The sequence below is a fragment of the Drosophila sechellia genome, chromosome 2R (assembly GCF_004382195.2).
Source record: "Drosophila sechellia strain sech25 chromosome 2R, ASM438219v1, whole genome shotgun sequence".
NCBI lineage: Eukaryota > Metazoa > Arthropoda > Insecta > Diptera > Drosophilidae > Drosophila > Drosophila sechellia.
In genome coordinates this window covers 13,719,657-13,736,270 of record NC_045950.1, presented here as the reverse complement: position 1 = coordinate 13,736,270, position 16,614 = coordinate 13,719,657, and the positions used below count along the sequence as shown (strand labels likewise).

The 16,614-nt window shown below is 43.8% G+C and overlaps 2 protein-coding genes and 1 non-coding gene across 5 annotated transcripts in view; 2 read left to right on the top strand and 1 right to left on the bottom strand.

Annotated features, from left to right (window-relative positions):
* The window catches only part of LOC6609643 (mucin-5AC), a 34,191-nt gene extending 17,806 nt beyond the window's left edge, over positions 1-16,385 (top strand). For 2 of the 3 annotated variants that reach the window (XM_032714853.1, XM_002034282.2), the window contains 7 exons: positions 6,438-6,676; positions 9,803-10,069; positions 11,670-14,711; positions 14,765-15,080; positions 15,140-15,270; positions 15,329-15,496; positions 15,556-16,385. In XM_032714853.1, the coding sequence (XP_032570744.1) occupies positions 6,438-6,676; positions 9,803-10,069; positions 11,670-14,711; positions 14,765-15,080; positions 15,140-15,270; positions 15,329-15,496; positions 15,556-15,888 (4,496 nt within the window). In that variant the 3' untranslated portion in view covers positions 15,889-16,385. Of the gene's footprint in view, positions 1-2,888; positions 2,944-6,437; positions 6,677-9,802; positions 10,070-11,669; positions 14,712-14,764; positions 15,081-15,139; positions 15,271-15,328; positions 15,497-15,555 lie in introns of those variants that run through there. The other variant, XM_032714854.1, reaches the window with a different exon arrangement.
* On the top strand, positions 3,585-4,921 carry LOC116800367. The gene has a single exon (XM_032714857.1). The coding sequence runs from the start codon at positions 3,743-3,745 to the stop codon at positions 4,187-4,189; it is 447 nt and encodes a 148-aa protein (XP_032570748.1). The 5' UTR covers positions 3,585-3,742; the 3' UTR covers positions 4,190-4,921.
* Positions 16,386-16,420: 35 nt separating the features above from the next.
* Positions 16,421-16,493, bottom strand: Trnaf-gaa. The gene has a single exon. It is a non-coding gene; the product is annotated as a tRNA-Phe (tRNA).
* Between the last annotated feature and the right edge of the window lie 121 nt (positions 16,494-16,614).

The window sequence follows — 16,614 nt, the reverse complement described above, 5'->3', positions numbered from 1 at the left end:
TAGAGTCTGTAACTGCGAGTATACAGTCACCCAGTTTAGTGTCGTACTTTTGCATTCACCAGCAAAAGCAGCCAACCTGTTCGCCCATTGACCAAAATTTGCGTATAATTGCTCTACAAGTTGCACTGTTTATGCAAATAGCCAAACAAGCTAGCTGGAAAAAAAAAAACAAAAAATAGGGAAAAATGGAAAAATAAAGCAAACTGTGAAATGTATTCGAAACCAGTTTAAATGGCCCGTTCGCTGCTTTTCTGGTATTAATAATTGATTTATGTAGCTCTTGTGAGAGCTCCATTTCCGACTGCTCAGCATAAACAATATCCGCTTGCCGGTTGGCCAACGAAAGGCGAAAATTCCAATCAATCATTTATGTGTGCACACAACCCCCAGCCAAGGACATTGGCATTAGAATGCCAACTTGGCATTGTTGGGTGGCCAACACACGCATAAAGAACCCAGTCGAGCCGCACAGAGCCAGCCAGATTCTAATCCCGGCCAGAACCTGTTTATGGCCTGGCAATTATTTCTGCCTTAATTGTATTTAATTTGCCTGTACTTCGGCGGGGGTGTGCACTGCGTTGTTCTCAGCTATTGCTGACCGCCAGCCAGTTACAAACCAGCGACACTTCAACTTGACTTGACTTCAACTTTGAGGGTGTGGAGCTGTCTTCTGATTTCTTACCCTGCCCCAACTGGCCTTTGGCGACGGAGCCGCATTCCCGAGGTGACAAGTCTTGGACTCACTTCCTCCACTCCCGCCGGCATTAGATGGTGTTTAATTAAAGGGTTCTGTCATGTTAGACGCATTGATTAACGACAGTAACGTTCGCAATGTGGGCACCAGTAATGTTCTTTGTTTATTAATTCAATTATATAAAATATTTTCAAATGCGTAATACGTTTAAATCTACTTACAATTAAGCAACTTCCTTATGGCCCATTATTTGTTGGTATTTCAACGATATAGATCACTTTAGCTCGTTCATGAACTGTGAACAGTTTTTATTTACTCGCTCCGTTTTGTTTGTAAGCCCACTTATCGAAACACAAACATCGGTGGCCAGGAGACTACCACTGCAAATATTTCGCTATTTTACCCACAATGGGTAGATGTGAATTTTGTTTATTTGCTGACAAACTGTGTATTTGAAGTTTTGCATTCTGCCATTTGCTACTTGCTATTTGCTGGCTGCCTCTGGCTGGTGGCTTGCCACACATTTGGCCAGCCCAGTGGGTGCCCCCCGCCCAGTGCTCCAATCTCGAATGTTTGGCCAACAATAAAAGCCAACCAGCCAGCCAGCCAGCCAGCTGGAGAGCTGTTGGCCGAGTTGCCTTGCAACAGTTTTCTTTGTTTTGGTTTTTGCAGTTGTTTTGCTTTCGGTTGCGCTGCTCACTGCTCGCATTCGGCTTACTTTGTGTAACAAGTTTGCATATGTAATTAACCGACTGCCGACTGTGGAGTATTAGTAAATATAATTAAAAACTAAATCGGAATGTGCACGAGTTGGGCAAACGCCTCGCATGATGTAAGCCCAAGCGGCGAAGCGGTAAACTTGCAAATTCTTACAGCTCTCAAGAAGTTAAACAAAAGACTTAGGCGACAAACTTGCCATTGGCATGAACTCAGGAAAGTGATGAAAAGACTGAGGCGACAAACTTGTCCACTCTGAGTGGGTGCAGCTGAAAAAGTAAACCCATTAGTGCTAATAATCTGCCGGCTGACTCACTTTCATCGCACAAGCCTGACCTTGGGCCCTGTGGGCATTATTTTCTAATTAGCGAATCGCCGCGGCCAGAACATTGTCCACTTCTTGAAAGACTTCTCAAGTTTATTTGTCTTTGATATTATCGCCAGCGGAGTCGGAAGCTTATTGTTCTCGTTTCCAGTCTCCATTTTCAATTTTGCTGTTCTTTATGATTATTTTGTTTGTTATCTTTCGAGTTGGCTCTGATCAGTTCGGCGAAGTCCATTAAAAGTGAGTAAATTAAATGAAATTTTGTCAAACAAAAAGAAGCACAATGGAAGTAATCAAATCGGGTTTGCTGAACTGGGCGCGGGTGTATGATGTCAGATCTAGGAAATGAGTTCTGCATGGCCAAGCATCCAAGTATTTTTGGTTTAGCTAGGCCTAGGTAAATATAGTCATAACTATCTGCCAAATGGGAGTGTCTTTATTTGTGGCTCTGATTATATCTAATGTGGGGTAAGTTTAAAATGTGGGAATTCATTGAGTAATTAAGCGAATTGCTTGAGAATTCTTATCTCACTTCAGGCACTGCCTACAAAAAAACAATATTTTTTGGGAGTGTAACTTTCAAAATGTTGCGCTTCATTCAAAACTGCAGGCAAAAGCGACGACCTTCAATGAATAAAAAAAAACGAAGAAGCCGCTTTAACAATAAAAGCAACAATAGCGAATGCATCGCAGTGAGCGACCAGCCAAGAAACTTGATTAAAGTTAAGGAAAACGTAAAGTTCAACTTGTTGTTTCTGCTGTCATTTGTTGCTGTTTCTGGCTGTTTGCTTCGCTTTTGTTGCACTTCTGCTGAAGTATTTGCGCCATGGCTTGACATTTCGCACAAAAAGCAAAAAAAAAAAATAACAAACAAAAAAAACGAGGTGAAAAAATCGAAAAAAAACAAAAACAAAAAAGCAACAAATGAAGAAGAGGCTGCAAGATTTCATGCTTTTATTTTCGCAATTGGTTGCACCAGCCCAGCCCAGTGCGATATAATGAATCTGAAAATGCCCGGTCTATTGTCGCGAGCGTAATTAGCCGGCTGCTCTCAAGACCCCAATACCATTATCTATAATATATCAAATGATGTGCGAGCTCTGAGATCGGCGGAACCAGCAGCTATAATGCCGTGAAAATTTCAAATTCTTTGCTGCAAAATCGTAAATGTCAAGACGCCGACTGCAATGTGCCACAGTGGTCGTGGGTAAGTTAAATATTTAATTAGGATCTTATTAAGTCAATGATTAAATTCAAGCCACACCTTGAAACCAAAATTAATTTAGCCAGAAAAAAATCTTTAGTGTAAGTAAGTAAAAAGAAAAGGGAATCGGTTTGCTTGCTTGACTTATGGAGTTAACACACGTCAAATTAAATGTAGTAATGGTTACTTAAAAGTAAAATCTCCGTAAATATAAAAATCAAATATGTGCTAAAGCGCTTAAACACGTTAAAATGTTATAAATTTGTACCCTGAGCAATCATTAGTGCACATATGCACATATGAATAAACATTTGCTAGCTTTCTCAGCAGAATACACTGTGCTGGGCGAATAGCACTTGACGTGACCAGTCTGGGTACCAACTACCCGATGATCACCGATGTCCGATGGCTGAAAATGGTATTGCATTGAACCGCTTGGCTCACAGAACGCCCCTCGGTCGTTTGCGGCCCCATTGTTTCGACCATTTTCCATTTTCTTGTTTTTTTCCGTTCGGCTTTGCCAAATGCCAAATGGAGACGACAGTTAGAGAGCCACCTTGGCTAAGCTAGAAGCTAGAAGTGGACAGGCGGCTAAGTTAAAACGGATTTGAAAGCCATTGTATGTAGTAGCTTCCTTTGCTTTAGCTTTCAAAGGGACTGTCACTTGGGGAGACCTTTGAACAAAGGCCAGTAGTAGAGACGGTTGAAAGAAAACACTCCGATTATTAAGCAAAAATTTCCAGTACAGCATTATCGCAACAAATAGCAAAGTCAATTGGGAATTGAACAAATATCTAGTGTAATGAATTTTAACGACAACGCGGACAGCTCGACAGGTAGCCAAATTGGCAAGCAAAAAGATTTGAAGTCACCAAAAAGGGCTAGGGACGGAGTGACCAAAAAAACCAAGAAGAATCTGCCGAAGAAGGCCGCTATGGCGCGGTCACCACTGACTCCATCTATGAAAATCAAGGCCTTGATAAAGAAAAGAGTTCAAATGGCGCAGAAGCGGAAGCTAGCACTTATGACATCCGCCAAGGATAAATCACTGCAGCTGAAGACCAAACGTAAAGTCATTGTGGTGGAGCCCTCTTCGAAGTCCATGCGTCCCAAGATGATTAGCCGGCGCCCCACTCCGTTGCCCCGTCCGCGAAAAAAAAGGGAAAGTCGTGCAACGACCTTGCCAAAATATATTCCCTTGTGTCAGAAAAAACACCATGTCGTCCACGAAAAATCCTCCAAAGGCTGATAGTAATATATTATTATATTTGCAACTAATATAATTGGATGGCGCATTCAAATTTTCGTACCCATCTCTTCTGATTATCATAGTCTGCTCACATATTGAATTCTCCAAACTCAATTACAATAAATTCCAATTGCGATCGATAGATAGGCTTATTTATGTGACCAGAGCCCGAAGGTTGCCGGCGCGTCCCGTAAAATTCTGTCCAGAAATAGGCAAATGTGTCACGACATCAAATCGGCATATTTGAATTCGATTTCGATGGTTTTTCGATTTTGGGTCAAGTGCGCACAAGCATGCTAATGAGAAAATGTCACAAAAATAGTTGGAAAATAAAAACAAAGTGTATTCACCCACATACGAACTGCAATGCCCACTTAGATATATGGAACACTAGTGCAGTGTCAACGGCAATGGAGGATGAACGATTTGATCTACCTTCTGCGGATTAGAGCGAGCTACGCTGGAAATAGTAGCCACTCTTGCCACAGTGCAGAAGGAAAAATGTTATATAATAGAATTTCATATTGTCTCGCGATGGATTTGAACTCGGAACCCCAACGTAGAAAATTAACTCAAAGACAATCTGCGCAACTTAGACCGCAGAACCATCGACCGTTTCAAAGCAGAAGGAGCTAACATTGAACCCAACCACCGCAGCAAGCAGTAGTCCAATCAGAACGGCAAGCAGTGCACATACGCGTAAAGTATATGTAAAATTCTTATTCTTCATAAATCCCATATTAAATTAATAAATTTTATACTTATTAATCAACTGGACGAGAAGAGATTTTTTCACTCATCAATCAAATAACTTCAACCTTTATTCAATTAATTTTTAAGAATTGAACAAGTACTTAATGAAAACAACGGAAGTGGGCGTGTTTTTGAACGAACTTAAGCACTCAACTTGGCACAGAAATTTTCGGGCATATTTCCTCTGACAGATCTTTTGGGCCATTAATCAAACCCTAAACTAATCTCCAGTCAGTCATTTCGACAACTCGCGCCAAATGTGCGAGACATGCGACGCCTCGTCGCGTTCTTAGATGCGATAATAAACGGCAATTACTTGCAGTTGAAAAAGGTTTCAGGTAAAAACAAGGTGTGAAGCCCAAAGAGCCAGATAAATTCGACTCGAATCGATGTAGGCGTTGTCCCCACTCCAAAATTCCCAGCACCGAGGCTCTTGCATAAATTCGTTTGATAAAATCCATTTGAAATACTGCGGCCATATGATATTTTAATTTTCAATTAGCGACTGGAAAATCTGTCGACATACGAGGGGAAAAAAACATTAACTTCGCGTGGTTGAGCTGCATTTTTTCTTGTTTCTTATTTTTAAGGCAAGACGTAGTGGGTCAAAGAGTCAGGATTGTGATGCATGCAACACATAAGCTACGAGTTGGGTGACTCTTCGCCACTTTATCATCGCATTATTTAAAAAATATTCACTGGCAGTTTTGCTACAGTTTCGTTTTCCAATCATTCATAATAATCTCAAGTAAAAAGCAGAATTGAGCAATATTAAATAAGCCGTCAGAGATGTTGCAAAGTAAACATGAAAAATGGGACAAACAGGTCTTAACATTTAACAATTTTATGACGTGTTATTAGCCTAACAACTTGAATATCTATAAAATATAATAAGCTGTTATTATATGTTATTTATGGAGAAATCGAAGTGAACTTTTTAGGCTAACAGATTTAGTTTTGCGATTACTTGTTGTAAAATCGAAGAAGAAACCCCCCAAACTAAGGGAATTTTCAAACGAAAACAGTGTTATTCACTTGATTCACATTCACTTTTGTTTGACAAATGTAGCGAAAAAGGTGCAAAATATTTGCAAAATAATACAGTGTGCCAAAAGTACAAAATTAAGTTTGTTTTTCATTAATACATATTTTTATTATATTCTTATTTTAATATAAAACTAAGGCATTGCTTTATTAAAGAGATTAGAGCTGATGAATAGGATTTCTAAGATAAAAAGAAATCATTTTTGACCCACTGTGCGGCTGTGACAAATTTGCGACCCAAAACATTTTGCGCCAGCCGGAGTCTGTATATATATTTTATTTATTTATTTATTACACTTTTCGCGCAATTAAGAGCAATGATTTTGGGCTTTTTTGGCCTGTGCCATTTCATGGCCATGCCATGCGTTGCCAGAGGCGCTGGAGTGAACAAATTAATAGCTTGTTGACACATTTACGCATTTACATAACTAACAAACTGTGCGACCTTCAGATACTTCCAGCTACTATTTCCCATCGCAAAATCGATTTGTGCCATCATCCGGTTCCTTTCCACGCCCACAGCCGCCCTCGCTGAGTGGATTCCGTGCCAGTTCCGGCGGATTCTCCCCATCGCCGGGCTCCTACCAGGAACAGCTCCTGTTCATCGCCAACGAAAATGCCAAGCAATCGCCGGCGGTGGCCAGTTCGCAATTCGGAGGTTCACCATTTGGAGGCAGTTCCCAGTTTGCGGTAAGTTTTTCGCCTGCACCATAAAAAATTCAAATTCAATTATTTCCCCATTACATTTCCCTATTCGGCGAGGGGGCGTTCGAGCAGCTACGCTCGGGGCAATTAGTGGGTTTTATTCGTTTTTTCTCAGTTGTTTTCGGTTGTTTTTTAGGCTTCTAGAGGCACGCCAGTCAATCAACGCCGCAAACGAAAACGAAATCAAATCGAATGCAAAATGCAAAAGGATTTCCACATACCACACATATGTATGAAATTTGATTTAGTTGGCTGGCCAAAATTGCTGGCCGGAATTGAAATTGGTGGCGTGCCATAAAAAGGCAGGATACCGAAATCAATGTCTAGGGATCGTTGTGGATCGCGGAGCTGCATAGACTTACATTTTCGCATATCAAGAGGATTTGGTAATATGTTGTAAGCGATTTCAAAGTTCCAGCCATTCTCTTTTATCTCCGAACAATCTGATTTCTCATATGTTTAACGTATGTATTTTTACGGCACGCGACTGTCAAAAACGGTTAGATACTTTTCAAAAAATATCCGTAGGCTGCACGCTAGCTAGTCAATAAGATATAAAAAGTGCAATCAAATTATAGATATAAAATATATGCGTGAACGAAATGGCGCGAACTGCCGACTGACCATTTGGATATCCACACACTTTCACTTGACCAAAGTCAAACAAAGCGAATCGGCGGCTTCTGCATATCAACGAATATATGCGTGAGCAATTCAAAACCACGCGAAGAGTTGCAGCTGGTGGAGCAGCCAGGTTGTTTTTGTTAATTGAAAAAAGTGTAAATTCACATTGTTTACGATGCGATGAGCACGCACTTTGGCTGCAGCTTGCAGCTTGCTTTGGCCCTAATTGAAATGCCTTTGGTGGCCCCAAAAGGGTAGGCGGTGGTGCCCCCAGCGGGGGTCTTCGTTTGGGATTGCTGCACCATCGATTCAATCCGCGAGTTCCAATGCACGATCTACAGATTTCTCTATACCCTTCGAAGGGTTGATACCCTTTCCTAAACAAAACAACTGACTTATGGCTTAACAGCATGAACAGAAATGTATCTTATAGGTTGAATTTGTAAAGGGTACGTCAATCTGCACCCAATGGAAGCGACTACTTTATGAGCCGAAGAAAAACTCAATTAACCTGGTTCAAGTCGAGATGTGGTAACCCATTAGAACGCATTCTTCAAATGATGAATGAAGACAGCTCCATTCTGCTGGCCAAGTGTGCTACTGAACAGTACACTGTACTGTGAACTCAACCTCCGCCCATCAGCTTATCATCACGAGGCGTAATGGAAATTGTGAGTTGCCTGAATGCCGGGCTGATTGGCCAAGTCGAGTGTGTTGGTCCAAGGGGAAAGTGCGTCGTAATGACGTTGGCGGTGCAATAACCCTCTTCCCCAGCTAAACTGCTTTCCAGCGACGTGAGCGAGGCTTTCATAGTTTCATTATGCTATCCATATTGACAAATGCCTTAGAAACGTTTGTTTTTAATTTCCCCACCGACAATCGCTTTCTTCGCCGCCACACACACAACTGTTGACAATGGCCAGTGAAATTTTGACATGAGAGCATATCCAGAGCATATAAGCCCACTCCAAACTGGAAAAAAATATGCTGCAATCAGGCAACGAGCTCTATTCAAGTATCCATTAGATGAAAACCCTATGCTATACAGGCTTAAAGCAGGGAAAGCTTACCAAAGTTAACAATATCAGTTAGTACAGTGAAGATGAAGTTAATACTAAAAACTTATGTTTTCTTTGCTGTGTAAAAGCGAGAAGGTGCTGCCATTAGTAGAGCCGCCCATTAAATGACTGCTAATCAGAGTAAGTCCGTGGACCCAAGACCGCATTTCCAGCGGGCGTGGATATCTGGAGCCCACTAGATTGAAAAACTTCGATGATGGTGAGGAGGGGAAACGTGGATTTTCTGATGCGTAAACCGATCCGCCAAGAAGCGGAAAAATAAATGCATTGAAATGCGCTCTTTTAGCAACAAAACTCGCGTTTTGTATGCAATTTGCTTAACAGAGCAAAACTTTTGAAGCCAATGCAGTCGAAAAAGGCCCGACTCCACTTTCAAAAGCCGCAACTATACCAATCATAATGGATAACAACAAGTACTTGGATTCGAGGCGAAACTGGCGGCAATTTGGATGTTGGATGTTGGATTTTGGCCAGCGACTGGATAATTAGTGAGTCGCTGGATATCGCCTCCAACGACCTTGATACACTTCAATCAAACATTTTCAATCGATTTCCATTGTCTGCTGCAGCTTTCGATGTCGATTTCCATGGCAATCCGTCTAGAGCCCCATGGCATTGTCTGCGCCCAATCCCACCTGAGCTTGCCCTGATTACGGACTTTGTCGTCTGAAGACCCGGCTTATGATAGTTCTGTCACTTAAGCCCACTTTTGGGTTATCAATTTTAGGCCGAGCTCAATGTCGGCTTTTGTCAGCTTAAAAAATCGTTATGTAAGATAGCATATAAGTTTGGTCTTTTCTTCTTGATTGAATATCTTTCGTATTCGGTAAGATTGCAGATGATTTGCACATAATGGTGACTAAACCATTTGTTAAATACCGACCTTTAACCACGAACATGATTCTGATTCACAATGATTCACTTAGTAATTCAGGGACTTTTTCGATTTTGGTGCTTGCCCAGATTACAACTGAAAATTCCTGCAAGCAAGTTGTTACCTTTTGAATGATTAAATCATCTTTTGATTCACTAATCTAAATATATACTTTAAAGTACTCTATGACTAAATAGACAAGTCAATTAACTGACGACCAATATAGCTAATAACTTACATACTTTCTTAATTACAAGCTTAAGATCCAGAAGCAAAGACTGTTCAAAGAAAAGATTAATAGATGGGCAAATGATCAGTTCAATAACCCAACATAGAAAATCCTTCAGAAGAACGATGATGGATATTCCCATGTTCACTTAATTATGGGCTTCCATTCTGCTTGCAGCCTTAATCCATTAATTATCAGACCATTTATATCGTGTGACAAAAAAAGCGAAAAAGCAAAACAAAATGTAAAACTAATTAACCTGCATTGCCATAACACCATTAAAAACCTACCTCTCTGTTCCATAGAAACCGAATCGCCAGACGGACTATTACGATATCTCGCCACGCCCCTTTGGAGTGCCCTCGGGGGCGGGACCAGCGGCAACGGCGGGACTAGGAGCGGCAGCGTCCACTGGTGCCACGTCCGCGTCGGTGACCAATGGCTTCACACGCTCCAAGGCGATACGGAATGGATCGGGCAACAGCCTCGGTGGTGGATTCCAGCCGCAGACGCAGCGCATCAATGTGCCCCACCAGCAGACGCAGTTTTTGGCCCACTTTAGCGAATCTGGGGTAAGGAAATTGAACACTCAAAGAAAATATTAGTTACAGATAGAAGCTGTTTTCCATTTCACTGCTGCTGATGCCAACATTAAGAAACTTCACTAAACTATAAAATAAATATTATTGTCTTTTGTTTGCGAATTAAACAACCTGATTATTGACTGTGTATATCGAAAGAAAGTAAGAGCGACAGAAAACCAATCTCAATTGGCATAACAAGAAGCAATCGAGTTCAGGCAAAACAATTTCGCCTCGCCATTGCATAACAAGTTAAAAAAACAATTGGCTCTGCTCTGATTTTGGCCAATATCAGTTTTTTTTTTGTTTTGTTTCGATTTCGGGGAGTCGGGAGTGAGTCTTACGTGACTTCCAAACAGTAAATGCTTTGCGGCGTCTATTTGCCAACTCAAGTAGCCAAACTTCAGAACCAGTTCCAAGCCACGCGAACTCTAGTTTTAGCTGTTTAATTAAAAAAAAAAAAAAAACGTAGATAAAAAAAGCATTACCACAGCAAAGAGGCCAAATCGAATTGTGGCCAAAATATTTTACCTTTCACCCTATTGCACTTCATGCTCCACATTTTTGATTGTTATTTGCTTAACGTTTTGGCAAACCAGCGAACTTCGTTCATAAATCATGTTCGCATTACCAAGTCGCTGTTTACTTTTAAATCCGTGGAGCGAGGAGCACATATATGTATATATCTTGTGTATTTTCAAGTAGTCAATATTTACATATGTACATATACTACTTAACTTCGAACTTATAATTGAATTGTCAGAGCGGAAGCGTTTCTCGCTCTGATTTCCCTTTCCTTTTTCTCGTTTTGCCCCCATAAATTTCTCAAGTTAATTGCAGCAATTTGTTGGCCCATTCGGGCGAAAGTGCCGCCTTGATCGATGGCCAGCTTAAATATCAAATCAGCTCACGATTAATCGGCCATAATGACAATTGCTAGTGGGCGCTCAAAACCCATTAGTTGGCATTACTTTTGAGTCCGCTTAACAGATGGATTCATTTTCTCGGTTCATTCTCCACCTGCTCTAATCCACTGCCAATCTCTCATCTCATGGCTCAGACTGAAAAGTACCAAACTAGATAGAGCGAGCACAGTACTAACTAGCGACTATACAAATCCATACCTAAATAGTTACTTTATTGCAAAATGGTATTATGATCGGGTGCAAAACGATCTTATAGTTTTTTTTCGCTGTGCAATTGTATGGATTTGGCAACCTGCTGAGGGGAATCTTCCAACTTTGACAGTCCCGAGGTTGCCTTCACATAAAAATTAAATAAATACGAGCGCATAAATTATAGATGAACGAATGGAGCTGTGGGGTGGCGGCGGTTGGCATCTGGAAATTTGCACAAAACGCTTTAGACAAATTTGAGAATCACTTGAATGGCACCGTGGTTGAGAAGAGTTCGCACGCAAGACAATTGACAGCAGACGAACCGCAGAGATTGCGGTTCCATGTCGAAACTGTAACAGTTTCCCATGACGATAGCCGAGGCTGTGACGGAGATCTGCAGCTGTGGCTTCTTGGCAATAAAAGCCCGTAATCCGTAATCGTGTTAGTAAAACTTCAAACTCTTCTTTTTGCAGAACGAAAAGCGACCGGTGACCAGCAGCCGTCCATTTGGCAATGGAGGATTCTCACCCACCCGAACTCGAACGCAGGCACCGGTTTCGGCACTTGTGGAAAATCCAGCCACTCCCGCAGCAACGGCTTTTAGACCACGCAATCGCTATCAACCCGGCAGCTCCACTGCATCCACCACAACCACAACAACGAGTAGTGCGGAGGTGAGCAGCAAGCGGTACAACCGATTTGGCAGCAATCGGGCCAAAGCCACCAGCACCACCACCTCAACCACTCAGAACACGCCCTCGGAACGTCCTAGTTTCGGCAGGAAGTCACCAAATCCCAGGCGACCCGTTTTCATCAGTCGCGAAGTCAACGAACCGGTGAGTGTGGTCAGCAAGCGACCATTCAACTACAGTGGAGCCAGGCTAAAGCTGCCAGCCAGACCCACCGCTCGCACCACCAGCACCACCGAAAGCGCTGAGGCCGAGGAGGAGGAGTCCCTGGATGACGAGGAGGAAGAGGAGGAGCACGAGGACAGTGATGAACAGTATGAAGAGGAATCCGACGAGGGAACCGAAGAACACTCGGAATCCTCGAGCTTGGAGAAGTTACCACTGCAGGAGGAGGCCGTCACCCCGGTGACAGTGACCAAGAACGAGGCATTCGCACATGTAGAGCCTTCTGAACCCACCACCAGTTCCGAAGTAGATAATGAAAGCAGCACGAGCAGCACTGAAGAAAGCCAAACTGATGTATCTGAAGTAACCAACGGCGAGGCAGAGATCAGCAACGCTGAAAATGATGTCACCACCCTACCCCCAGCTCATGAGGAGGAAATCGCAGACGAACCCACCACTGTTATTCCGCAGGAGAACCAATCCACGGAGGATGCTCATGTGGATGAACAAACCGTAACCACTGAACAGCCTTTGGATAGCACCTCCAAAAAGGAAGAAACCGAGAACGTATCCAAACCATTGGAGCCCAAGTCATCGAAGCAAGAGGAACATAGCTCATCAAAATCAGAGAACCAAAGCCTTAACAAGCAGGAGGAGCAATCCGAGTCTCAGTACGATGATGAAGGAGAGGGCGAGGACTATGAATACGATGATGAGGAGGGTAGTGAAGACTCAACCAGCGAAGTGGAGAGTCAAGACTCCAAGCCATCCACACCCAGTGCGGAGCATAAGAATGACCGTGAAATCATTTCGGTGGTAACCACCAAGAGCGTGGTCAACGGATCCACAATTCTACCAGTGCCAGTTACTCCAAGCACCAACTTTGTAACTGATGAGGAAGTTGAGTCTTCCCACGCTGATCTCAAATTGGAAACAACCACATCCATGACCTTGGACGAAGAGAAAGGCCCAAATGCTACTGAGAACTATGTGGTTGTGGCCTCTATCCAACCCAGTCGTAGCATCAATGGAGCTCGGTTCTTGCCTTTCCCGGCCATTGAGCAGGAAGAGACGAAACAGACACTGTCTGAACTGGAGCGGAAGGTGCATTCCAAACAGCAGCAGACCCCAGCTCAAAAGCAATCGGAGGGCAGCGAGGAGGTGCAGGCCAGCTCCTCCATCCAACCTCCGATAGTTGCCTCCACGGAGAGTATCATTGACAAACTGGATCGTGTGCAGTCAGAGCTGTCCAGTGGCTTGCTATCTGGCAAGTACCCCATCATCAGCCAGATGGACTCCTCCACACCAGCAACTAGCACTACTGTGGGCACAGGTCCCGGAAAATTTGTGCCCCACATCAGGAAGTACCAACCCAGAACCACATCAACTGCTCCGCGAACAACCAGCAGCAAGGTGAAAGTGCAGCATTTCGATGACGGAGAAATGGACGAGCTGGCCACCCTTCTTCCTGTGGGCTTTAAGCCCAGACCGAGCTATAAGAACCGCAAGATAACGACAACGACCTCTACCACAGAGGCTCCGCCAGCTGAGATATCCAAACAGAAGCCGGGACGCAACTCAACCATCAGTCGATCGTTCAAGAGTGGTCACGTGAACGTGCAGGATGTGGCACAGGCTGGACTACTGCCCAAGGGCTATAAGCCACCCAAGACCACTACTACAACGACCACAACCGAAAAAGCGGAGGAGAGCAATCCAAATTCTTCCTCTGGACTCGAGAGTCTCTTTAGTGAAATCCAGTTCGACGAAAAGTTGGCCTCCCTGCTGCCCAAGGACTACAAACTGAACAGTAGTCCCAAGCTGCAAGTGAACTCCACCACTGCCACTCCGTCAACCACTCAACGGAATCTGCCAGTTGCCGTGCCATTCGATGATCTGAGCACGTTCCATCTGCCTCCTGGATATAAGGCTCCCGAGCCCAAGGACGAACCGAAGTTGCCACCTGGTGTGACTCCCATTAAAATAGATTCGTTGAAGGACCTGCTACCTCCTGGATTTAAATTGAATGTAACGGAGAGCGATGCTGGTGACGAGATTCCTGCCTCCCTGCTGCCACCTGGCTACAAAGCCAAGAAACAGCATCCGGCCTCAACCACCACCACATCTACAACAACGAGTAAACCCACTTTGTCGGCTTCTAGCACCACTGAAGCAGCTGTAACGGAAGCTGCCGGAGGAAGTGGCTTCAAGGTGGTATTCCCAAAAGGAAACCACAAAAGATTGGGTGCTCATCGCCTGACAACACCTCATCCTTCCGGCGAGGAGGGAACTACTGCGTCCTCGAGCTCAAACCTGCAAGTGATGATCAAAAAGGGACCACCAACCAGGGCCACCACAGAGTTCACCGGCTGGCCGACTCCGCCGACCACACCGCTGTCCATCGACAAGCTGAACGCACAGACCATCAACTTTGAGGATCTGTTGACCGCCAGTGGAACGAGTAGCACGACAAGCACTACGACAACTACGACAACTACAACCACAACGACTACTCCACGACCCACAAAACCGGGTCATTGTACCGCCGACTGCGACTTGGCTGCTACCATTAAGATCATCGACGGTGTGGCATGGAAACCAGAACTACTTGATCACAACACCGTGGAGTGGAAGAATCTGGCCCACGAGCTGGAGGCTCAGGTAAGTGAATCCTTCAATTAGGGATTCCTATTTATAAAATTACTTTTTACCAGCTCAACGAAGTTTATTCCGGAGCTCCTCAGCTGAACAAGTGGTATAAAAAGGTGCGTATAGATAGCTTCAGCAAGGGCAGCGTCCTAGTCGACTACTATGTGGAGCTGGCCAACATAACCGAGGATGTGGATACCCTGGAAATCCGTCAATTGTTCCACGATGCCCTGTCCAAGCCAGCTACTCCAGTTCTACCGGATAAGGATGCCCAGGAGAATGAGACGGATAGCATCTCGGGACCGCAGGAGGAGCAGCTGGTAACGGCCAGCTATCAGATGGGCAAATACATTATTGATCCGGTGGCCACAGATTTTAGTGGTTAGTTTAGAATAACCTTTCTGTTGCTCTTAAAATTATATATATTTTTTTTCTTATAGTCATAGCCAAGAATGCTCATACTAATGTGGAGTTCGCAGAGGAGGATCTGCTTATTCCACAATGGGCCATTGTGGTCATAGTGATTGGAGTAGGCTCCCTGGTGTTTGTAGTCATTTTTGGGGTCACCGTGGTAAGTTAAAAGATCATTTGAACAACTTGAGCCTAGGTTAATGACTATCCCTCTTTAGTTGCTCAACCGTCAGAAGAGGGCCAAGAAGACCCCCATTCCTTTGACCAACGACATGCTAAACGAGCTAAAGGTTAACCACATGGGTGGTGCGGACAACTATGGCGTGGATGATTTCTATAACATCGACGATCCTTGGAACGATACCAAGCAACCTATTAAGCCGAAGGTATGCCGCATTACTTCTGCAGCCCTTTGCATCCATACTTATAATACTGTCCTTTCCAGCGCTTCACCAACTCAATGCACGGTAGCAACAGTTCCAACATCTACGACAGTTGGCGATCCACCAGGCATCCGAACACCGGCGGGGATTACTTCTATGACCAGCAGCCAACCTATTCCCAGAAAGGAGACTCGCTGAAGAGGCCGCAGCTCCACCATGGTAACCACAGCAGTCACAGAGAGTACCCCGCCCACCACCACCAGGCGTCGCAGCAGCACCAGCAGGCGTACGGTCACCAGTATCCGGATGCCTTCGCCGATGCCCACCAGATGTACAGCTACAACAATCATGCGAGTCGGACGCGCTATTCCCGCGACTATGATCCCGATTTTTGAGCGGGCTCTCTTCTGACTCGACTGGAATGGACTGGAGTGGAATGGAGCATCCATCCATCCGTGTACTAGCTTTAGTAACTTGCGAACGATTTTGAGTTGTAACTAAATAGCGTAAAGAATCGTAGTTGTAATGCTGCTATAATTTATCGTATTGCCTGCTGGCTTGGCTCAAAAGTCGTCCACTTTTCAGTACCCACAGCCGGCCGTAGCTAAACTAATTTAAGCTATATACTTTTGAATACTTAATGGAGCTGCTATATCTGGATGCCTTACACTTCCGCTTAATATACGTATGAAGGAAATGTTTCTTAATAGAACGTTAGGGGCTTGCCCCGGAAAATAAATAGTCATGCACTCTTAGTTAATCCTAGGTCATATGTAAAACTAGATACACTAAAATATATTCTTTGTATTATTTGAAGTACTGGCGGCTTTCTATACTACTAATGAATGTCTAGTTTTAGACAAAAAATAAAAAAAACAATTTATACCATTTACGTTTATACCATTTGAATTTTTATAAAAAGTATAATGCCGAAACCCGGGATTGAACCGGGGACCTTTAGATCTTCAGTCTAACGCTCTCCCAACTGAGCTATTTCGGCAGCTGCAATTTCTGCGTCAAAAGCCGATTTTCACACCAGTAATGGTTTGTGTCTAGGTGCATTCAGTGTTGTAAAATTCAAAATCCAATTAGCAAAGACCAAACTTTTTCAATCCACGGTA

What these genes read in the sequence shown, in the direction of transcription:
- LOC116800367 (XM_032714857.1), top strand. Translation starts at nt 3,743, where the DNA reads ATGAATTTTAACGACAACGCGGACAGCTCGACAGGTAGCCAAATTGGC.